The sequence below is a fragment of the Charadrius vociferus genome, unplaced genomic scaffold, assembly GCF_000708025.1.
Source record: "Charadrius vociferus isolate BGI_N301 unplaced genomic scaffold, ASM70802v2 scaffold478, whole genome shotgun sequence".
NCBI lineage: Eukaryota > Metazoa > Chordata > Aves > Charadriiformes > Charadriidae > Charadrius > Charadrius vociferus.
In genome coordinates, this window is record NW_009650063.1 from 691,138 (window position 1) to 714,369 (window position 23,232).

The 23,232-nt window shown below is 44.5% G+C and overlaps 1 protein-coding gene across 1 annotated transcript in view; it reads left to right on the forward strand.

The window, feature by feature from the left end:
- Positions 1-22,293, forward strand: part of IRF2 (interferon regulatory factor 2) — a 24,627-nt gene extending 2,334 nt beyond the window's left edge. Inside the window, exons 2-8 of the mRNA XM_009891779.1 lie at positions 3,749-3,842; positions 4,455-4,631; positions 6,785-6,831; positions 10,712-10,823; positions 14,589-14,753; positions 19,682-19,728; positions 21,134-22,293. Of these exons, the coding sequence (XP_009890081.1) occupies positions 3,749-3,842; positions 4,455-4,631; positions 6,785-6,831; positions 10,712-10,823; positions 14,589-14,753; positions 19,682-19,728; positions 21,134-21,445 (954 nt within the window). The 3' untranslated portion in view covers positions 21,446-22,293. The remainder of the gene's footprint in view (positions 1-3,748; positions 3,843-4,454; positions 4,632-6,784; positions 6,832-10,711; positions 10,824-14,588; positions 14,754-19,681; positions 19,729-21,133) is intronic.
- Positions 22,294-23,232: the final 939 nt, after the last annotated feature.

Below are 23,232 nucleotides of genomic sequence, written 5' to 3' on the forward strand. Positions count from 1 at the left end.
CCTCCCAGAGAGACAAAACTGGGAGGTGTGAAGGAAATTACATAGTTCAGTAGAGGGCAGAGGTGGTGTGAGGAGGGGGATAAGGAGAGGTCAGTATCCCTCATGGATCTGGAAAAGGAAATTACAGTGGAAACATTCAGAGTAGCTGTAACGGGAGTCGAGAGGCAACCTGCTGCTTTGATGGATGCTTGAAGTATTACCCTCCAGACAGATGCCACTATTTAAAATTTGTCCTATGGCTTTCCAGCTAGTATGTGATCTCATGCTCATTCACCTGCTTGGAGCATTTTGCAACACTAGGCTTGCAAGCGTTTGATAGTATTTTCCTCCTCCTGCCTATTTCTAAGAATGTGTCAGCTTTTTCCTTTTCATGTCCCCACTGGAATTTGGCAGCAATTCCTGTTATGCTGTAAAAGTTTTGTGGGTTGTACTTTTGACTTTAGGTGAGGCTAAAATGTCCAGTGATGGAGTGCTGTACCAGACAGCACATGGTTTTCAAAGTCTAAGATCAGTCTAAGCACTGATATGCCTTTTCCTATTAAGGTCATTATTAGGAAGCATCAACTGAAGAAAGAAATAGGTAAATGTTTGATAATGTGTGAAATAAAAAATTAGCATTTAAATAGAAAGCATCTAGGCAAACTAGAGCAGAACACACAACCACATGGTATTGGTGCAATCTGCAGTCTTGCGGGATTTCAGAGAAGATTAGATATTTGATAGTTGATGACAAAATCTGTAGTTTCCATATAGGTATGTAAAATTATATATGTATTATAAAGTTACAATACATGTGGATTCTATGATCTTGTTATTTGTATTACAATTTGCTATAAAACCATGTGTTTCAAGACATCTGAGATTGGGAAGAACTTTTTGTAGTGGGCAGAAACACTGTAACGAACACTTAGACTGCTGTTGAGAGTGTCCTTGAGCCTTTTTTTGGAGCAGTGAGTACGGCTGATGATGACAGGATGCTATGTCTGGAGTCTTGTTCGGTCTGCTAGTCTACAGAACTTTTTGAATTATCATAAGGAATATGAAATCCATGATATAACCTCCATAGCGTTGTGTAGCATTGTGCCAGCCCCTCCCCATCACCAACCATGAGAATACTTTTTAATCTGGTCAATTGTTAAAGTTCTTGGTGATAGAAATTGTTTTCTGTGGAAGTTTGAATTTTTTTTCCATGCTCATGATAGTGTATGGGAGAGTAAAGGCAAGGAAGCTTGTTCTAGCTCTGACGAATACAGTAGTTCTGTGGACCACAGGATAGTGGGGTTGAGGCTCTCTTTAGACCCTTCTACTTGGGGAAAGAGGAGAGCATCTCTGTAGGATGATTTAACTGTGTAGAAGGGGAAGAGTAAGGAGGCAAAAGGCACGTGAGAGAAGTGATGGGAATAGATTAAGAGGAAGGATTAGAGTGTGAGGGCTTGAAGGGGAATGAGAAACATGTTCAATCTGTGCTTTCACCAAATTAAAGGTGTCCTGGTTTGAGACAGAATAGAACTAATTTTCTTTTCAATAATTTTTTTCAGTTAAGTCTCTTCTAGCTAACTGCACTCTCTGCAATTAATTGCATGTTTTTCAGACAGTGTCTGCTTCCAAAGTGATAAGGCCTGATGTTTACAGTTAATACCACGGAATGGTATGCAGAGAGGCTCTTGCTTACACTTATTGCTGTAACACCCAAGGCCAGCTAACTTTGTTATTTGCCCCGTTGGAGGGTTGGAAGCAGAAAAGTGTAGAGGGGTCACACCTGTGGGGAGGAGTGGACAGGACAGGTGACCCAAAACTGACCAACAGGGTATTCCGTCCCATCTGCCTCATGCTCAGTATAAAAGCTGAGGGATCAAAGGGATCAGCCTCTTTTCTTCAATGGCTGGTATCCGAGGAGGACTTTGTCTGTTTGTCTGCCTTTGATCCTCATCTGTGTGTTCCTGAATCCAGTTCCTGTCTATTGCTGAGTCCAGTCTGGGACTTTCCCAGTGCCAGCTGGTGACGTGATTGTCATCCTGGGAGCTCAATACTGGTTTTGTATCTATTGTATATATTTCATAATTTTCTTCTGACATTATTATCTTTTATTTTTATTATTAATATTTCATTAAAGTAGTTTTAGTTTCTTTTCAACCCATAAGTCTTCTGGGAAGGGAGAGAGAGGTTAAAAGAGAGCATCTGTCGTTTGTTTAGTGGCCAGCCCAGCCTAAACCACAACAGATTTATTGCTGCCAAAGGTGAAGCCAAGCAAGAAGGGAATAATGCAGTTCTGAACAAGTGGATGTAAATGAGAGAAAGGATTGAAGACAAGAGTTGAAGGACGATACAAAACGCGGGCTCAAAAAAGAAGAGATCACGTGGAAAGGAAGGGAAATAGACCTAACCTTGACATTAGTGAAATATTAACCAGACAGACAAGGAAGAAAAGTGGTTGTTGGAGGAAGGGGAAAGGGCAAAGGATACATCTCTCCCGACCACAGACATCCACGATGTAGTCGTTTAAATGAGAGCTGCCTGTCTAGAGTTGTTTGTAGTCAATGGAGAGAAATAGGCTCTTTTAGGGTGCAATTCAGTTGGCGTAGCTCAGGTGGCCACCTCAGGAGGGGGTGCATTTTGCCCTGGAATTTCGCTTCACAGACTGAGAAGTGGATCTCAATCTGTAGTGGAGGTGTTTGTAGTGCAAGATGTCTGCATGTGAAGCCAGATAAGATGTATTCCCCCCAATACGGGAGGAAAACCAAGCATGGCAGAACAAACTCCTTTTGTATGGCTTTGCAGAAATGAACACGAAGAGTTCTGAAGCAGCCCTGTAGGTCAGCACATAGGAATTCGTTCCTGTGTTGGATGACATAAAAGCACATCTGACCCAGCATCCATCTGGCCCAGTATCCTGTGTGCTAGGTGCTTGTGGAAGGGGTATAGGAAACGTGCTGTTCAAGCTCTGAAAGCCATTGGGCTCCCAGAGCTGGAGCTGCATCCCATTTTTAATCATCTTTAATAGTCACCAGTGTACCATCTTCCATGAGTTTTTCTGATCCCTTTGAGAATCAGTTCATACTTCCAGCACACAAGGCATGCCCTGGTTTAACTATGTGTTGTGTGTTAAAACAATAATTTTAAAAGTGCCTTCCTTTGGATTGCTTTACATGCACTTCTCTTTGGCCTAAAGTTTCTAAACTAAAATACGTTCAACTGTCTTCAATGCCACCCCTTCACATGTGTGTTCTGTAGTTTTTATCTGCACTGGAGAGATATCTCCAGTTGATATATTCATATGTCCATTTGCTTGGCATGTAAGTTTGAGAGATCCTTTTCCTTCACTGTACTAGTGTTTTACTGTCTAAATTCTAAATCCCTTGAGTTTGCTCTGTTCCTGTGGTTGTTTAGTTTCATATCTAATTTTTCCAATCAAGAAAGTGTCTGTGCTGCCAAAACTAGCCTGCCTTTGAATGTTTAGAAATGTGTAACACTGCATGTTTTACCCATGTGTCAGCTTGGAAAGCCGCCAGGCTCATCATCCGTGAAGGGGCATCTGAGTATTTCATATACTTAGGGCTGTATTCTGCTTTTGGTGACGCCAGTAGATATTTTCCTATTGAGTTCAATGACAGCGGCACTGGGTTAGAAGAAAGCAAAACACTTGCAGATGCTGGAACTGTGTTTTTAAATAAGTGACTTAAAGTCATCAGAAGATCCCTTGAGTCAATCAGTGTTGGCATTTCCTGTTTGTTTTCCCTTCCAGGAGAAGAAGATTTTTCAGATTCCCTGGATGCATGCCGCAAGACATGGGTGGGATGTTGAAAAAGATGCTCCCTTATTTAGAAACTGGGCAATTCACACAGGTATTGGAACTCTCCTACTGCAGGATAGATTTTCGCATTGTTTTCCCTTTTAAAGTTACATTTTCTTTCTTTCTTGTCTTTGCTTTTACTAACAGAGACTGAATTTAAGTTCCTAAATTTGTGGGAGGCTAAGTACTTTTTTCAAGGTCTGCAATACTCTCCAGCTTTATTGAAGTGCCGTAACTCATTTGCATTGAGGAACACAGTAAAACTTAATTGATTTAAACGTTAACAAGATTGGGTTCGAAATTGTCAGGAGGAGAGCATGCTCAGCACTTTGTAGACTTGGGCCCTTAGGCTTTTTATGCCTTCCGATGGATTTGAGCCAGACACAATAAAGGTAAATGCTGTGCAAGCTTTTCCACGTTGTTGTGGAGTCACATCTGATTGGCAGTGCCCTGGGTCTTTCTTGAGCAGAAACTGTTCATCATGTGTTCTAGAAATGTGCATGGGAATGAGATCACAACACTCTCTCTTGCAACCTCAGCTATTGTTTGAATGCTTGTCATGGGAACCGAAGGCTGATACCTTGAAGTTAACCTACACTGCTATTAATTCTCCTTAGGTTTTCAATTACGCGTCATGTGTGCCTAACTTTCTTTTCTTGCTTAGGAAAATACCAGTCAGGAGTAGATAAACCCGATCCAAAGACGTGGAAGGCAAACTTCCGTTGTGCTATGAACTCTCTGCCTGACATAGAAGAAGTGAAGGACAAAAGTATAAAGAAAGGAAACAATGCCTTCAGGGTGTACCGGATGCTGCCATTATCTGAAAGACCTTCCAAAAAAGGTAGAGGGGAGAACTTGTCAACGTGAAAATGGTGTTGGGGGCATTGTTATTTTTTGGGGGCCCTCAGAATGTGCCAGTTCTACTTCTGCTATGAAGCTGGACATTTTTATCCAGCTGTTCCCCAGAACTTAGGAACACCCGTATGAAAAATGGGCTGCATTCAGTTAAGAGAACAAGCCGCTTGGAGAGATAACCAATGAGATACGATACCCTCAAGCTGGTGATCTGTGTAAATTGTGTTAGTTCTGTTAAAGCCAATGGAGTTGTGTTCAGATGCTAGTCCTGGGTCTCCATCAGTCAAGGAAGATGATTAGGGGGATATTAGACATCAATGCATTTAACTCAGTAGTGCTCATTCAGATTATGGTGGCAGACATTGGAGGTGTCCCTGCCCATGGTGGGGGCATTGGAACTAGGTGATCTTTAAGGTCACTTCCAACCTAAACCATTCTTTGATTCTATCATCTTTTTTCAAGCAAGGGTTGAAATAAACTAGTGCTCTGTTGCGCTAAGTGAGAGCAGTATGCTTTTTGCTCAGAACATTAAACCGTGAGACCACTTTGTTTGTTCTGTAGCTACACTAGGCCGTGAAGAAACAGCCCCCACAGCATGAGAAAGCTGAAATGGGAAACTATGTTTGAATCCCCAGATTTTGGGATTAGGTCTCCCACCTGCCAGCAGAGGACCTAAACCAGGTCAATCTCATGAGTATTTGGTTTCTTATGGAGTAGAAACATTGGCTTCTTTATGGCTCATTGGCTTCCTTATGCCTCTGTTACTGTTTCATGGAGTAGAACGATGGCTTCCTTAGTCCTCTGGTATTCCCTGGTGTCTAGGATTTTCAGACAAAAAGATAACCTGCAAATCAAATGCATGGTGTTCCTCTAAAATCAAGTTCAATTCACCTGCAGCTCAGTTTGCTATTTTCTTAAATTGAGAGGTAAAAGGCACATTTTCAGTTTAAGGTCAGTATGATTGGAAATGATGAACTCTGGCATTTTTGGGGCAGAATCATACTCTGAAAGGGAGATCAGTCCGCAAAAGGTAGAACATGTGCTTTGAAACTGTTTCCAGTCTATTCTCAGTGATGTATCTTGTATGTTCAGATGTATTTCCCTGAACCATAACCTGTGGCAGATTCTTCTCATAGTTGTAAGAAATAGCAAAGTTCATAATGAAAGCTGAGATTCTGGAGATGGGGGCTGTAGCAGGAGAGGATGCTGCAGCAAGTCCAACTACTGTAAAACTCTGACATATTTTGGGCTCTGTATATATTCTCACATACCCTTTCTACATGGCGCGTGGCTAAAATTATGTGTGAGTGAGAGCAAAAGAATTTGGCTGCAAACATTTTTAATTCTGAGTGCTATCTTGTAGTAGAGATGGGAGAAATTCCTGGGACACGTCTGTGCAAACAGTGGGGTAGAGCTGAGCTTGCACCAGCAAGTCTGAGCTTCCACATCGGGCTCTCATCAGGTCAGAGCAGGGGCAGCAGCGCTGGGGTCTGCCAAGGCACACAACGTTTTGTGAGGGTCATATGCTTTGCAGTTTTCTGGATTCTCAAATCCAGCATGATTGCATAAACCACTTTTGCATGAATTATAATATATATTCCCCCCCACCCCAGGTTGCAACTATTTACGGAAATATTTGTTGGAGTTTATTGTGATCTCTTTTCACATATGAAATCAATAAACAATCTCCCTATGAACAATGCTCAATGAACAAGCTCCCTTTTGCTACAGTGAGATTGTCACAAATGTGACGAGACATACATTTTGATTTTTTTTTTTTCCCTTTAAGACTGTTTTTCTCCCCCTTCCTTCTGCTTTTAACGGGCCTTATTGCTTAGTTTGTCACTTTTACATATTTTTCACCTTGATTTTTTGACTGCAATTGCTTTCCTCGGCCCCATCGTGGTTCTTTTACGTAGCCCTTTAAAAGCGAAACACAAAGCCAAAGTGTTCAAGGTGAATTTTTGACTGCCCAGGCCTTAAGCGGGGATTAAAATTAAGCAAAATGTGTTCTCCCTTTCCTAGGAGGTGCTGCCATTTTGAGGCACGTTTTGGGTCTATTTCTTAGTGAATATAGAAGGTGTGGAGGATAACTCATGGCACACAGGACTTTAAGAAATCTTCCTTCTGTTGTTGCAGGAAAAAAAACAAAGTCCGAGAAGGATGACAAATTCAAACAAATTAAGGTAAGAAGTGGCTGTTTAATAGTGTGAGAGCTTGTGAAAACAATCTCTTGCAAATTTTTTTAATAGCCCCAATAGTATATTGTGGTGGCTATTTGCAAATCTCTCATGCTTGTGGTTTGGTTGAGAAGCTACAGTTACATTGAGCGTTGAGGGTTTTTTTAAAAAACGTGAAGGCTGTTAGAGCTGTGACTGACGTCATCAGTTGACACAGCCCTTGTGTTGCAACGCCTGGAGGTTGGAAAACTGGCAGCCTCGGCAATACATTTGCCATTTGTTTGTCTGTGTAAGTTGAAATACAGTAATTACGGAAGGAATGCTTCTGAACAATAGAGCTACCTTTTGGAGCAATTAATTTCTGTGTGTAAGGCACTGGAAATTCATTTTCGTTCAGGCGGGGAGGAGAGGTTTTGTCAGAGCTGCGTGTTCTGCTCGTGTTTTGTAATTCAGAAGGTCTCGGTTGTAAAGCTCCTTGGTCACTGCCTGAGATTTCTGCCTATTCAAAGCGTGGACCCAAACTGCTATTCCCTACAACACACGGTGTTCTCTGACTTTCACACTTCTGCCGAGTGCCTCTCCGAGGTGGTCAGTGTTACATACCAGCAGGGGTTGGTCCGCCTTTGATTTTTTTCAGAAAGCAAATTGCAAAGGTTTCAGGCTTTCAGCCTACAGTAAAGTCGGTGTCCTTGGGTCGCACGTGGCAGCCGTGTCTGCAGCAGAAGGGCAGCTCAGTCCCCTGCTGCTCGCTTGTGTGAAGGGCTGTGCCACCCACGCCTGGGCACAGGTCCTGCACCTGCTGGCCAAGAGATGCTCTGGGCCAGGTGAACCTGGAGGCCTGGGAAACCTCCTCCATTGAAATCGGGTTTGGAAGGCAGACGCTCTCCCAGTGGTTGTGACTTGTGGAGTTACGTGTCGAAAAACTGCAATTTTCAAATTGTCCTAAAGGAACCACTTTTTAACCATCCTATTTGGATCACACAACCACGTGTGCTTGTTATAACGTGACTGATGGTGGCCTGTGTTCAGAAGGAGCCAGTAAACTCACAGCAGAGCAGCATGTGATGCCTGCCAAAGCTGGCAGCACCACTTTGCCATTCCCCTCCTTCATAATCTTTCTTTTAGTCAAAATATTAAATGTCTAAAGAGCTGTAGAGGCACTTGAACAGTCTCGTCCTCTCAATTAAGATTAATTTCACAAATAGTCGTTGCTGAGGGAGTCCGTGATGCCTGGGAGATTAGTCCGTCTGGCGTTAGGCCTGGGAGTAGGTGCCAATGGCGTGATACTCACAACTTTTGGGAGCGCTTTCCACTAGCCTCGCTTGCCCAGAGCTGCAGAGAAGTGTTAAACAGGGCGACACAGGAGCAGTGAGCTGAGCTGGCACCTACCAGCGATATCTACCATGAGCATACGGCTCACCCGGCACCAGCTATGGTCTGGCTACCTAGCTCTTGTAGGCTTTGAGCTGGGGCCGGGTAGTATTCCTGTCCCCCCTTATTCTGACAAACGTGTACACAATCTGGCCTCCAGATATGCCTGGATTTTAAAATAGATGCCCTTTCTATGCTCAGCTACTGTTCAACTGACTATAGAATGTTGAAGGCAGTAATAGCGGAGAAGGGTGGTGAATGAATTAAGGCAAATGCACATTTCTGAGCATTGAAAGCTGCTTATAATCGCTTTCCTTGGTGATGTGAATTCCTGAGATCCGAGTTGAGTGTTTTGCATTGAACACCTTACAGTTACCCTGAAAACGTCTCTTTAGTGGAGGTGAGTGGGAGGCTGCTCCACAATCTACTTGGTAATGGGGTAATATCAGCAAAGGGAGAAGCTGAGGATCCGAGTGCAGATCTATGAAGGGACTTGAGTGTAGCAAGAGTCTCGCATAGAGCTCCCCCCCGTTCCCACTGGCAGACCCTGTGGGCACCGACAGCAACCGCTGGTGGTGGTGAAGAGCCCTGCCAGACTTTGCTGAGCTTGAGCAGCGTGCTTAGGGCACCTGAGAGACCTGGGTTTTCCCAAATCCCTGCTTTGTGTTAGGCGAGGGGGGGCTGCAAGCAGGTCTCCCACCTCACAGGTAGATCTCTGACCACTGGGCTTTGGGGCAAACAGCGTCTCACCATTAAAATGTGAATTCTCAGCAATGGGAGGAGGGTGTAAGTGTCTTGAGTCACCTAGATAAAAATAGGCTCTTTCCTTTGAAACAAAATTAAGGTCTGAAAACTGCCTGCCTGAGGCTTAATTTCTGCCTTATCCTAGATTTATCCTTCTCATTGAGACTTTTTTTTAAAATCTAAGTGACAACTTTCCCAATGCTTTTAGCTTAGACTTCCAGCAGGCATCTGGACACTGAAAATCTAGGTGATTTAACACCAACTGTGCCAGTCCCTTCATCGATCCAGCACCGTCACCCGAGTTCCAGGATGCGTATTTGTTTCTGCAGCTCGAAAGGGGCTACTAAATAAATTTCCCTGCAACCAAGCCTCAGTAAAGCTGAGCAAGGTGCTGCGCGCGCAGGGTTCCCATGGGGGCTGCTGTGTTTGCTGGGGCGTTGCACAACACGAGATGGTCCGGGCTCCAGTGTGCAGCCCTAACCTGTCTCTGCAGTCAGTGATCCTCAGTGGATCAATAACAGCTAATTTTATCTTTTCCAGCTCTCCAATTCTTTGACCTGCGGGTTGACACAACCGGTGCAGCTCATCAAAGACTCAGTTACCATTAGCACTAACTTTGCACCCTTCCAATGTGCAGAGGGGCCTTGGGGCAGGGTGCGTGTTTGCATTATGGGCTTCCTTCATGGCTGGGAAGGTACAGACTTGGGTTGAAGTGACAGCTCTGTTTGAGTTACAGCATGTGGTGTCCAGGAAAGACCTGTCACGCCATCCCTAGTTTTTTGTCCCTGTGGTAACGGTTCATATGGTTAGTACTGTGAAGGGCTGGCACCACAAATCTTGAGGCTCGCCTTTGCCTTGCCCTTGCTGAAATGCTTTAGCGCAGTGAAAATGGGCATGGCGTGGCATCAAAGCCAACTGGCAGCTCTGCACCTCTCTGTGGGTGTCTCTGGGTCAGCAGCGAGGCAGAACTTCCCTTGCAGAGTAAGAGCAGAAGACTTTAGACTTTGTAACTGATAACCCTGTAAGAGAACCAATACTGGGGAGGAGGTTGGACCTGTAGATAATCATTTAAATATGTTTATAGCTTTTTAAAGAAATCCTGAGGTTTTGGAATTGAACTTTTTGGTGTCTATTCTGAAGGGAATTTTTTAGATTCCCACTCGAGTGTACCAGACCTACAGAGATGCATCTTGTGGAAAGCTTAGTCTATGTAGAACAGGTGGTGTTTTCCCAATGTTATTGCCCTGTGGTAATGTTTATGATGTGATCTAAAAGGCTGTATTTAGTGTAAACACTTTGGTTTGCTTTCAGGCTTGCTGCAGAGAAAAATTAAGGCTAGAATTTAGTAATTGCTGTACAGAAGCTAAGGCTTCCTTTCAGAGAACACTAAGAGATACAGCAAGTTTGGAAAGGAATAAGGATGAACATTAAATAGAGTACCATCTTAAAGCAATGTTTCTTCCTTGTTTGTTCCAAATGTTGATCTCTTATAGTAAATAACACACTAATTTCTTGCTATCTGAAGCTCAGTCTAAATCTGAAAATTAAAAATAGCTTTCGTTTCAAAGCAGGAGATTTGGAAATGGAGTAGACTCTGGCTCCTTCTCAGAGAACCAAAATACTTGTTCTAAGACTGTGTCTAGCAGAGAGCAGGGGGTGTATGGTAGGCAGAAGCCATATGATTTATTACTGTCTCAGAACAAAGAGATGAACTGAGTCCAGGCTCCTAAAATAAATCAAACCTGACCCAACTGTACTGTTTTCATTCTAGCAAGAGCCAGTTGAATCATCTTTTGGGATTAACGGGCTAAATGATGTCACTTCTGACTATTTCCTGTCCTCCAGTATAAAAAATGAAGTTGACAGTACAGTGAACTTCGTAGGTAAGTACTTCTATGCTTTTCTTACATGCTAAGCATACAGGTGACTTCAGAAACCCTTTTGACTGCCAAACTCAGCTTTCCATCGGCATTTTGCACTTCGGAGAACACCACAGTTACAATCACAGAATCACAGAGTGGTCAGGGTTGGAAGGGAGCTCTGGAGATCATCCAGTCCAACCCCCCCTGCCAGAACGGGATCTCCTACAACAGGTTGCACAGGACGGCGTCCAGGCGGGGTTTGGTTGTCTCCAGAGTGGGAGCCTCCACAGCCTCTCTGGGCAGCCTCTGCCAGTGCTCTGCCGCCCTCAAAGGAAAGAAGGTCCTCCCCATGTTTAGATGGAGCTTCCTGTGTTCAAGTTTGTGCCTGTTCCCTCTTGTCCTGTCACTGGGCACCACTGAAGAAAGACTGTTCCCATCCCCCTGGCACCCTCCCTTTAAGTATTTAAGTTGCTCCTCATTTCCCACTTCCCACCAGAACTGAAGATGCTGTTGGGTAGTCCTTAGCTATGAGGAGACTGTAGCCAGTGTCACTTAGAAGTTAAACAGCGGTTGGATGGCAGTTTCCCATTGCTCAAAGCAGAGATTTGTATAGGGTACCATTTTATTTGGGAGTTTAAACCTGCAGATGAAATGGAGGAACTTGGTTCTTTTTACCGGCACCTCAGTAGCAGCGTTAGTTCTTAACATCACTGAGCTAACAACACGGATCAGCAAAGACTGCATGTAGAAACTGGTACACGAGGAATTAGCTGTCATCTCAGCATGTGAATAATTGGTTCTTGGTAGAATAATTGGGCTGGTTTTTGACAGCTCTTTTTTTGGCTGAGGTTGTCACTGCAGCTAGGGCTCCTCAAATGTGACCCATATACCATTTTCTCTAGAATTCCACTTTTATATGTGTCGGAAAAGCATTTGAAAAACATGTTAGTCTTCTGTTTGGAGAGATGGCAGAAATTCTGTGCAGTGACTGTTTTTGATGCCCGTCTTAGGTCACAGGGCTTTGCATAGTCATTCCCCTCAAGTACTTCTGTGGCTGAGGAGTTTGTGAGTAGTTTTCCTCTCTTTGTGGCAGTTCATTTAATCAGCAGTTGCTTTGTAAGAGTGTTAGAAGATGATTGTTGCTCCTACTATTACAGAGGGTTTTATAACTTGAAGGAATAGCACTGTAGTGCTGTTAGTGCTTCCTGTTTACTCACTGAGTCATAAACAAATCTGAAGCACACCAAGGCCAATATGCAGTCCCAGGGAAGAATTTCATAAGTTTTTGCTTTATTTCACAGTCTTAAAGTCAAACAGAGATCAATTAACAGGAGTCTTTGGAACGTACCTGGTGTTCCCCAAAATCCACTAACATCAGAGAGAGTAATTTTGCTGCAATCTCGGTTTTCTACAGTACAGTGTATCCTGAACTCCTGTTTGATTTTATGATGAGATGAATGCATGCTGCACCTTAGAAGATCTCAGTGATTTACAGGACAGGACCCATAGTGGCAACATCAACATCTAAAAATGGTCAAAGGTCTGTCATGGAAACCAAGCAAGAGGTTCAGAGGAACAGAACTGAATTTGCACCTTAAGGGCTTTCATTTTTCTCTGGACTCACAGAATCCATTTTCAGGGGTAGGACAGCAAGGCTCGAGTGGGTAACTGTCATCCAGTGTTGTTTAATTAATGGCTTGTGAAGTGTGCTGCTTATCCAGACTGGAGAGAGAAGTCCTTATTTAGGACTGCAAGCAGGTTTTTAATGTAAACAGGGGGAAAAGGGTAAAATAGATCTGTTCTGCAGAAAGGAGGGAAGTCAGCTGGAAGGGAGAAAAGACAAACAGCACCTGCAGTGTTTCTGACATACGTGCAGCTCACGGGAAAGTGGTGGCATATTGCCCAAGTGAGCAGTAATTTTTTCTGTGCAGGTTATCTATCAGGGTGGGTAAGAATTCGTCAGGTATTGAGGAGAAAGATAAAACAGTGCAGATGGCCTGCTCGTACCCTGATGGGGTTGCACAGTATTGGTTTCTCCCAGATAAAAATTAACCCTGTATGTGTGCGTGCTCTTGCCCCCTGCACCGGACTCAATAAAAAGCAGGTTGTTTTGAGAACCAGGAAAGATGGAAATACAGTGGAAACGAAATATCGGGAACAAAATCATAGTAATTGTAGTGATTCAACTTCTAAAAAAGAAAATACTATCTTCTATTTATGTGATTTTCTTTATGCTGGAATTGTCTCATAAAATATACATCCAGCTTTCGGGGGCTTTCCAGCGGTTACCTGGCACTTCACAAAGCAAGATGATATGCAGCTTTTCTCTGGGAGAAAAACCTGTCACTTTTTCAAAAAGTTGTGGTCTAGCCCTGTCTAGAGATAGAAGGCAAGAATGGCTTGTGTGTATATACATGTGCATTCATGTATATTTATCTTAGTTCGTCCAGGAATAGATACTATCTTTTGCCTTTTTAAAAATTAATAATTAGAGTAATTAGGTCACTTAACAGAAGAATTTCAAGACCTACTGTGTCTCAGTGCCTACATTTTTTTCCCCATTGTGGGTATAGAAAAAAATGTACTGTCTGAACTTCTAACAACACAGCACCATGTTTGTACAGAATTTGTCTGTATGAAGACTGTTCCTCTTCAAGCTTTGGGTTCCAGTGAAAGAGTATCTATAGTCCTTCACTTTCTCTTGGACAACTGTGGATTCAGGTTAGCCATCCTCTGAGGCAGCTCCATCCCTGTGTGCTCTTCAAATCTAGCTAGTGGCTTTCAGTTCCATGCTGGATTAATGCAGTTCATCCTGCTGAGATCGACAGGGGAGTTGTACAAGACAGAGGGAATTGTCTCAAGCAGCTCCAGAGAAGTGAGATTCTGGCTTTCACCATAGTTTTGCTTTGCTCAGTAACTTCTTGGTACTTTGGTTTATTCCCCTGTTTCAGAAGGATGTTGTGTAGCACAATTAATGACTGCAAAGCGTTTCAAGACATTTGCAAAGCATCCATGGTGCCTTCACTTTGTAGAAATAAATGTTCCTTTGGTATGAAATACCATGTGCCTGGGGGAATAGGAAACCGCTCTGTTAATAACTAACCAGAGTGTAGCTTTCAGTCACAGACCATGAGGATTACAGACTACAGGTACAACTGTGCTTTTCTACATACCATCACTGGCATTGCAAGGATCAGTGAGAATAAGCATCTAACTGGAGGAGAAATTTTTCACAGATTTGTATCATGTATAAATCAGAGTCCCACCATGTTTTACATGACCGTGTGGCTGTTTATTTGCATGCCAGCTCTGGTTTTCTGGTGCATAATTTACATGAGAGCATCCGGAGGCCATGGGATGTGGGCAGCTTTGCTGGGTGAGCATGCTTTCCCAGATTAGGAGAGATTGCTATGGTCTGTATGTCCTGGTGAGACCAGGTTTCTGGATGGAGGAGAAGTGTGGCTGTGGTCTTCCCTGGGAAAGCCTCTGGACAGCTAGTATGTCAAGGAGGGCTCAAGGACGTTATGTGTGAGAGCCCAGGGAGAGTTAGGCATTTTCAGTCATCGCAAGTGGGGAAAAAAATGTCTCTGAAGGTGATGGAAACTAAATAAATCACACAGGTTTCCTTTAGAATTACCATTGAAAGCAGGTGGTGGGCATGGAAGAAAGCACTGAGACAGTATTGAGGACTCACTCTAATACCAAGCAGGCTCCAAGGACAGGCTCTTAGTGATGCAGCAGGGTCGAGGTGTTACGAGTAATCAATTTTTTATTTCTAACCCCAAGTTGTAGGACAGCCGCACCTTGATGGCAGCAGCGAGGAGCAGGTGATAGTTGCCAATCCTCCTGATGTTTGCCAGGTAGTAGAGGTGACAACAGAAAGCGACGAACAGCCCCTCAGCATGAGCCAGCTGTACCCCCTACAGATCTCCCCTGTCTCGTCCTATGCAGGTAAGCATCCTGGTGTTTCTTTACACTCTGTATTTTTTTGGAAATGTTTAGAAGATGCTGGGGGGCAAGGGGGCTCTTCCAGGGTAGCTGGCAAAGAGCCAGAAATGTCTGTTCCGCTGCCTTCTGCATTTTTAATGAAACTCAAAAACTCTCAGTCCTCTGCTCATTTCACCTTGGGAAAAAACTTGGCAGATCTGAGGTAGGAAATGTAAGCTGCAGATTTTAGTCTGTGATTAATGGAAAAAGAACATTTTTAGATGTTAATGCAGCGAAGTCTTTTCATCTCATATTAGAGTGACATTTTTAGCGGTACAAATGATGTGCTGCAAATATAGTGTGTCCCCCTTGCCCCCTGACTTACTAAAGATTAAAGGTCTTCTCTGCTTTTGTTTCTTCGGTGCCTAGCACAGTGGTCACAGAGTGCTAAGGGCTGCACTAATGGTATATAATGCAGAGGTGGAGCTGAGGGCCCTGGGGGGAGCGGATCTGTCTTGTTACAAATAGTCTGCAGACTAGAACAGCCGTGTAGCAACTGATAAGAAGTGGTCCTGCAAGCAGCAGAGCTGTGGACGTCTGACTTGCAACGTCTGCCTCCCATCTGGATTCTCTGATATCTGAAAAGGGGTGAGATAATAAGCTCTCCCCCAAGTCAGGGTGCTAATGGGTTCTCTTTTTTGTCTGGCCCCTTGTTTTCATAAAACTGGTAGGAAGTTAAGAGTCTTTGGCGCTCATTTATCCCTTATCCAAGTCTGACAGTGTTTTCAGAAGTGGTTAGGGGAGAACAGACACAAATGCACATGCAGGCACGCTGTGTAGAGTCCCTGCAATCATATAAGCCTTATTTCCGTAGGAAGCAGGGCAAAGCCACATTTGAAAGCAGAAAAAGTTTCAGATCCAACCCAACTTTCCTTTTTTAACAGGCTGCTAACTTGCAAGCCTCAAGAGACTGGGTAGAAACATAAATGTAATCTTTTCAGGCAAACTTCAGTATTAATTGTTCCCCATGCCACTTATTATTTTACACATGGTTTTGCCTTTGACTCATTAGGCTGAAATTACTTCCAGATGCATTTTTATAAAATAAGTATTTAAGAATTTTTATCTTTGGGTCCAGGTGAATAGTATGATGTTCTTTTGAAGAGCCTCCAATGTCAGTCTCACACATGTTGATAAATGATCATGCTTCCTGATGTGTTTAGTCTGTCTCTTAGCGTTTAGAAGGGCTTTGTAAAGTGTAAGGCAGGGGCATGAGGGTGCTTTAACTTATTAGCAGGTGGGAGATGGGGCCTTTGAAACATTTGTCCTCTTTTCCCAATGCTTCTTGCAAGACTTTTCCCATCTGTGTGAAAATGACAATGATGCTTTCTTTTAACCTCAGCTACAGGGTCTAACTTCATGGAATGCAAACAGAAGTCTTGGTCTGGAAGTCATGGTGGTTGCTTGGGCTGGGATGGTAGAGAGCAGTGGTCTGGTGGTGACAGGAGAACCACCCTGAAATGAACAAGTCATGAGCTACCTCCCATAAAGTCAGTGCAGTGAGCCTGCAGAAGGAAAATGAGGCATGACTGAAGTACTTCTGCTATCCCCATATGTTGTCTTAGTATCCTGGTGGCCTTCAGCTGTCCTAACTTATATTAGGACCTGCTAGCCCATAACTCAGGTAACACAGAGATGATTTCATGCCACTGGGATGCTTTTGAATGCATCTCATGGCAGCTCTTGAGGATCCTGGTTACTCTTGCTAGAGGCTGGTAAGAAGTGGAGTACTACAAGGGTCTGTCCTGGAACAAGTCCTTTGTGATAACTTTATCAATAGGTGCTGGAGTACACACTTGAGAAGTTTACAGTTGACATCAAATAGGGGACACCTGCATGAGGGCAGGGCCTCCATCCACAGAGACCTGGAGAGGCTGCAGGAATGGGCCAGCAGGAACCTTAGGAAATTCAGCAACCACAGATGCCAAGTCCTGTGCCCAGGAAGGAATTGCAGGGTAGAGGCTGGGGCTGATGGGATGGGTGGGCAGAAAGGTGGGTGGGCAGTAAGCTGAGCATGAGACAGCAGAGTGCCCTGGCCATAGAGAAGGCCACGAGCTTTCAGGATTGTGGCCAGTAGATCTAGGGAAGTGATTAGCCCCCTCTACTCAGCGCTAGTTACACTTCCTCTGGACTATTGATTTCATTTTTGAGGCCCCCAGTCCAAGAAAAATATAAACAAATGGGAGGAAGTGCTGGGAAGGGCTACCAGGATGATCAAGGGGTGGAGCACTCACTCTCTGAGGAGATACTGAGGGACTGGGGCTTGTTCAGCATAAGCAAGAGATTATTTTGGGGACTTCATAGCAGCCTGCCCCTACCTGCAGGGTTGTTATTGAGAAGGCAGCACCAGGCTCTTCACAGCGGTGCATGGTGGAAGGATGAGAAACAGCAGGCATAAATTGAAACAAGAGAACTTGGTCCAGCTGGATATAAGAAAAAATGTCACCTTTTTCACCACAAGGACAGTCGGCAGTGGAGCAGGATGCCCCAAAAGGTTGTGCTGCCTCCATCCTTGGAGGTTTTCAAGACCTGACTGGATAAAGCCCCGAGCAACCTGATCCAGTCCTGTAGCTGGCCCTGCTTTGAGCAAGAGGTTGGTCTGTAGACCTCCTGAGGTCCCTTCCAGCCCAAATTGTGCTATGAACCTCTTTTTTTTTTTTTTTTTTTTAAAAAGCATGCATTTGCCCTTGAGGCAGGAGTGAAGACGGGGGTCTGTGGTTTGTTAGACCCCTTAACTTGTAGGACAGTCTTGTGACTATTTCTGGCTTGCTCCACACAAACCCATACAGGAGAACCACAGGAGCCCTGGCTCTGTGCTCATGTGCTTGCTGGGTAGAGCTGCCTGCTCTGTCAGGTGCTACTGCTGAATGGCAGGAAAGAGTATGACCATAACAGCTGTGCAGGAACAGTTAGTTTAGCTCTTCTGAACTAACACAACAACAAAAAGTAGCCTGAGGTATCAGCTGTCCTACATAAATCTGTTTTGTTTCAAAAACACTTCTAGTTCCTTTCTGACGTTATTCAGGCAAGTGATATGAGTGGCCATTGTGAGTTTTCTCATGTTTCCACTGACGTCTATGAAATCCTTTTTTCTTAGTACCGAGACTGTTCTTGTCAGCCTCCTCTTGTGTTTGACTCTGATTCAAATAACCGTCTTGATTGAAATAACCTCTCTAACTTTCCGTGCCTGAGTGGCAGCTTCCCTGGCTTTGCTAACTATAGTGCTATCTCTTGCTCAGCATTTTGTTATGTATAAACACCAAGGATGGATTCCTTTTCAGCTGCATCACTCTTTTTTTGTTGCCACATGTTTCTTCATGTCAAGGAATATCTGTTTCTTGTCTCTGTGTGGATTCCTCCTATTGATTCTATCTCGGAGGCCATTGCTCCTTAGCACAGATTAATTTCTGACTCTCCTCCCCCCTGGATGGCTTAATTAGCCAGCTTAATCATGTTGGCACATCTCTCTCTACCTGGGCCAGTGAATGAGAAGCCCTGCAGAGTGTTAACTTCATGGGGCTTTGCAGTTAGATTTAACATTTTGGACTGCTGCTGTGCTTACTGCGTGCTACATCAGAGACTCTGGCGTAGGGGAGGCGCTGGCGTTGGAAGCAGTAGTCTGGAGTAGCTGAGCCACCTGCTTCCTTGCTTCAGTGGGACTGTGGGTGCAGTTGATCTCCTGGGGTCTGCAAGAGCAATTCAGACCATTTGTTTACAGCCCTCTGCCTAAACCTAATGTTTAGCCAAGCTTCGAGAGAAGGGCAAGGTGCTGCCAGTCTCTGAAGACGTGCAGGGGCACGATCGATGAGGCACAGTCCGTGCACCCATAGCACTCGTGTCCAGTGCAGAGCACAGGGTTGCTTTTTGGGAAAGCAGGTTCGTGGTATACAGTCGCAGGGATGCAGGGACTGTGCAAAGCAGTCTGCATGGGCTGAAATGTCTAACACAGCAGAGGGTGGAAATTGGGATTTGAGAGCTCCCTTGCTTGCTACAGTAACTCATCACGTCATTCCTTCAGACTTGTAATTTCTGGGCTCCCGTTGGCTGAGGGCGTGGATGAGCCCTATCTGCTCAGCCCCGGTGGGCGAAGGGGTTGGAGAAAGACCTCTTCTGAATGCTGTTGGTAGCCTGATAGACGCCTAGGGCTATCCTCCCAGGAGACAGGACACAGTGATTCAAACCCCTGACAGCTGTACTGCTGGAGCTGCACCCCTGTGTTTGTACTCTGGTTGAAGTGATGAGGGTGAGGGAGGCTGTGTGTGGCAGAGGGAAGTGATGAGGCTGGAGATAGTAACATTTCTTCGTGCTTGAGTGGTGGGTGAAGGGTTGAGAAATAGGGAGGGAGGGGGCTGGGCACGGTGGCAAAAGCGAAACGAGAGCAAAGTATAACAACAGTAATAAAGCACCAGAAGTGACAACAAGCCCTTGAGGCGGCAGGCTGAGATAACAGTTCATGAAACAAAAACACACTTACCTCCTCTGGGGTGGAGTTGTTGTTGGTTTTGCAGGGAGATAAAAATAAGGATTTGGACAGAACTTTGCTCTTTGCCAGGCCTGGAGCTGCCAAGAGAGGGCAAGGGAGAGGGGCATCCCCCACTTGCGGGAGGCTCTTCCCTCTGCCCAGAAAGCACAGTACTTTGTCCTCCTCTGTTGCTGTCTTCCCCAGGGTGTAGCCATGTTAACTGTGATAACCATGTGAATTCAGTCCAGTTGTTCAATGCAGCTGTGCTGATTGCTGGGGCAGGGGGTCCATACTTCTCCATTGTTTACTGGGTATTTGGCTTGACTCTGTTTGCTCCCACTTGCTGGAAGTGGATCAGGCCTCTTGAGCTGGATTTTGCTACTGTAGATGGAACAGCGAGTTTCATTATTGCTTCTGTTTTGTTTGACAGAAAGTGAAACAACTGACAGTGTTCCAAGCGATGAAGAAAATGCAGAGGTAAGTGTTTTCTGGTTTTTTAACAGTTTAGAGCAAAGTCTCGAGAACAGTGTCCTGAGGTATTCTTCCCCTTCTCTGTTTGCAACTTTGTCTACCAGTGGAGTATTCATTTTAATAATAGCTGGGAGATAAAAAGAAACCAGGAGGGTTCAGGGGAGACTGACATTTGGGTGACTGTCACAGAATGGATATCTCTGCAAGTTCTTTTCTCCTCATGTGTCCAAATTACAAGGAGATTAATTTGCATGATAAGATGTTCTAGCGAGCTATCAACAGTGCCAGCTAGTGTGTTAATATGATGCATTGACATTGCTGGGTAGTGAGTATTTTATCTTGGTTGAAAGCATGCTCACTTTGTTTTCCTTAAATGGCACCTGAACACAGACAATTGGAGGAAATGCTTACACGTATGATAGAAACATAACTTGAATGTTTGAGGTATGTGAGGCAAAAAGCTTTCCCGAGCAGTCAGTTGGGTATTGCTGGGTGAAAGGAATCTGTGGAGAAAATACTCACCCCATGAATGTTTCCTGAGCTGCACCTATGCAAAACCAACACGTGCCTTTCTTTTGGGGCTGCCATCAAGTGACCAGACCTACTGATTCCATGGGTACTTGGAGGCCAGGGGAAGCTCACTGAGCGCACTTAAGTGCCCTGTGCTCCAGCTGCATTTTTGCAGAGGGCCTTTTGCAAATCCCTCTCTTGCTGTGCCCCCTCAAAAGCCCTCTGAATCCTCCTTCTTGGAGAACTGCAGGTTGTGCAGCTGTATAACAGCACGGCTAACCCTCTTGGGTTTGTGTGTTGTGCCTTGGTTGGGCTGGAGCCCGTATGTAGACTGCCAATAATGACTCCCCAAACCTCCTTTAACAGAATGTGCCATTGCGGCATGTGTGATGGGGAAAGGACTGGGTGCTCATCTTCCCTTGACGAACCTCCTCCCTGTGATGGGGGACACACCATCAAGTGACAGTGGTTTTCCCGGCAGCCTCACCTGTGTTGACAGTTTGGGTGGTGCTGTTTGAGAGGTCTTGAGTCTCTGTGCCTGCTTGTTGGCAGGAGGATGCTCTCTGGTAGCGGAGGAGACACTTCCAATTGGAGCTCTGAGCGTTTGGTTGTCCGTGTCCATTTTTGTCCCCAGCATGCTGGGAATAAGGCCTTTATTTTCTATCAGAAGAGTGGGCAGAGCCTCTTCACTGCTGGAGACCCTCCAAGGTTTAGGCACACGACTTCAGAAAGGGAGAAGTGGCTGAGAGCAAAGACATTCAAAGCCAGAGGCTAGAGGCTCAGGCTTCTAGAGACAGGGTAATTCCTGTGCAATTTGTGGATGTTTCTGTCTTCATCTTGTTACGTGGAGCACTTTGCAAAGTCATATAGTCTTCCCTCCTTTTTTTCCCTCCTTTTCTAGGGACGACTTCACTGGCAGAAGAAAAACATTGAAGGCAAACAGTATCTCAGCAATCTGGGAATGAGGAACACTTCTCATATGCTTCCCAGCATGGCAACTTTTGTAGCCAACAAGCCTGACCTCCAAGTCACCATCAAAGAAGAAAGCTGCCCACTGCCTTACAACAGCTCCTGGCCCCCTTTCCCAGACATCCCTCTGCCACAAGTAGTGTCCACAGCTTCCACGAGCAGCAGCCGGCCAGACCGCGAGACACGGGCCAGCGTCATCAAGAAAACGTCAGACATCACCCAGTCAAGAGTCAAGAGCTGCTAAGCCTTTGGCGGTGTGTTTTTTTTAGCTTTGTTTTGTTTGGTTTTGTATTTTACGTTTCTCTACAAGAGGTTCATCCCTTGACGCACACGAGACAAATCTAAGGTAAAGCCTTGGCAATATAAAACATTGCTGTGTCCGACTCCAGTGCCGGAGTGTTTTTAACTCAGGACTCCAGCCGTCAGTATGTACACCTGAACCCAGGCGGATTTCCAAGGTTGCTATGTAGGAAAACAACCCAAGAACTTCGGCCCACTCGCAGGTTCCAGTGTTTCATAAGAGGACCAACCGACCACAAGGGAAGTGGTGCTGCTGCGCTTCTCGCTGTCAAGGCTGTGATGGAACTGAAAGCCTCAGAATGGAAGAGAAAATGTGAACTAGCTGGAATATTTTTAAATAAAGAAAAATCTATTGTGAATATTGTACATAGTGCAGTACTAGCAACGTTGCAGTCTGCTTCTGCACCTTATTAAGAAAGCACTTATGAAAGGCCTTTTATTACCTTGCTCTACTTAATGGCACATTGAAGGTCCCTCCCCACCTGTATTCTTTTCCAAGGCTATTCTGGCTAAAGTGTCTTTAAAGAATAGAGGAAAGGAAAGGAAGTTAAAACTTCCCATGTGGATTTCATACGTTTTAAGACTGCTTTTCTCATGTTTGTTTCTAATCTGCTATGCTTGAATGCCGCGTGGTACAATAGGAAAAAAAAAAAAGAAACCTATTACAGAGATATTATGCAAATTCCCAGATTTAAAAAAAGAAGAAGAAAAATACTCTAATTCTAACCAGAGCAAGCTTTTTTATTTTTTATACAGGGGAATATTTTATTCAAAGTAAAATTCTAAAGTGAATATAATTTTTTTTAATCTTTTCTACAGCAAATTTATAATTTTAAGATTCAGTCCTTGGTTATCAGCAGTTATTACATCCTTGTGGCACATTTTTTTTTTTTTTAATTTTGTAAAGGTGAAATAGCTTTTATGAGCTCATGTAGCAATCAGATTATCCTGTGGATTGATAATAAATATGGTATATAGTTAAATTTTTAATAATCCTCTTGTTTGTCTCTCTTTTTTAATCTTTCAGAAGCCCCAGATGGCATGGGTTTGATAGGTGAATGTGACCTCTTGGAGTGAGCAATTAGCGTGAGCCGCCTTTACAATGTCTGGAGTACCTATCTAACAGGATGGGAAGTACTGTGCTTGAGACAGCTCGAGGTGGAAAGAGGAACTAGAGCTTAAAGGTGGCGTACTTGAGTTTGGCCTCACGTGCAGAGGTTGAGAGTTGGGGCACCCCTTCTGCTATTATGCCGTGGTTGGGCTTTGAGCAGGTCACCTCGTGGAAGGGATCTTGTGAAAGTCCATCCCCCGCCCGACGCAGACTCAACTGTGCTCACCCTATTCATGGTAGATCTCTGTTTAGCTTGCTCGTAGTTTCCTTGTCTGGAAAAATCTCTGTTTGCAGAGTTTCAAGCAATAAATCATTAGTAGAGTGAATCGGAAGTCAAATAAACATTCCCCAAGGCTTTCAACATCTGCCACGTGATGGCAAGTTCTGATTCCTCTGGGTTTCTGAGGGAAGCTGCTGAGTATCTAATTAAGGGTGCGCAGTGGCTTGCAGGGTTGCATGGTGACGGTGGAGGATGAGCCATACCGTTGACTCTGTAAAGTGCTGTACGCTTTGGTTCATCACTGGCATTGGCAGACGTTGAGAGCGCTTACCCTCTTGCAGGTTTTCAAGCTGTTGGAAATTGAATGGATTGATTTCAGGTCTGTAAAATATGGGGACAC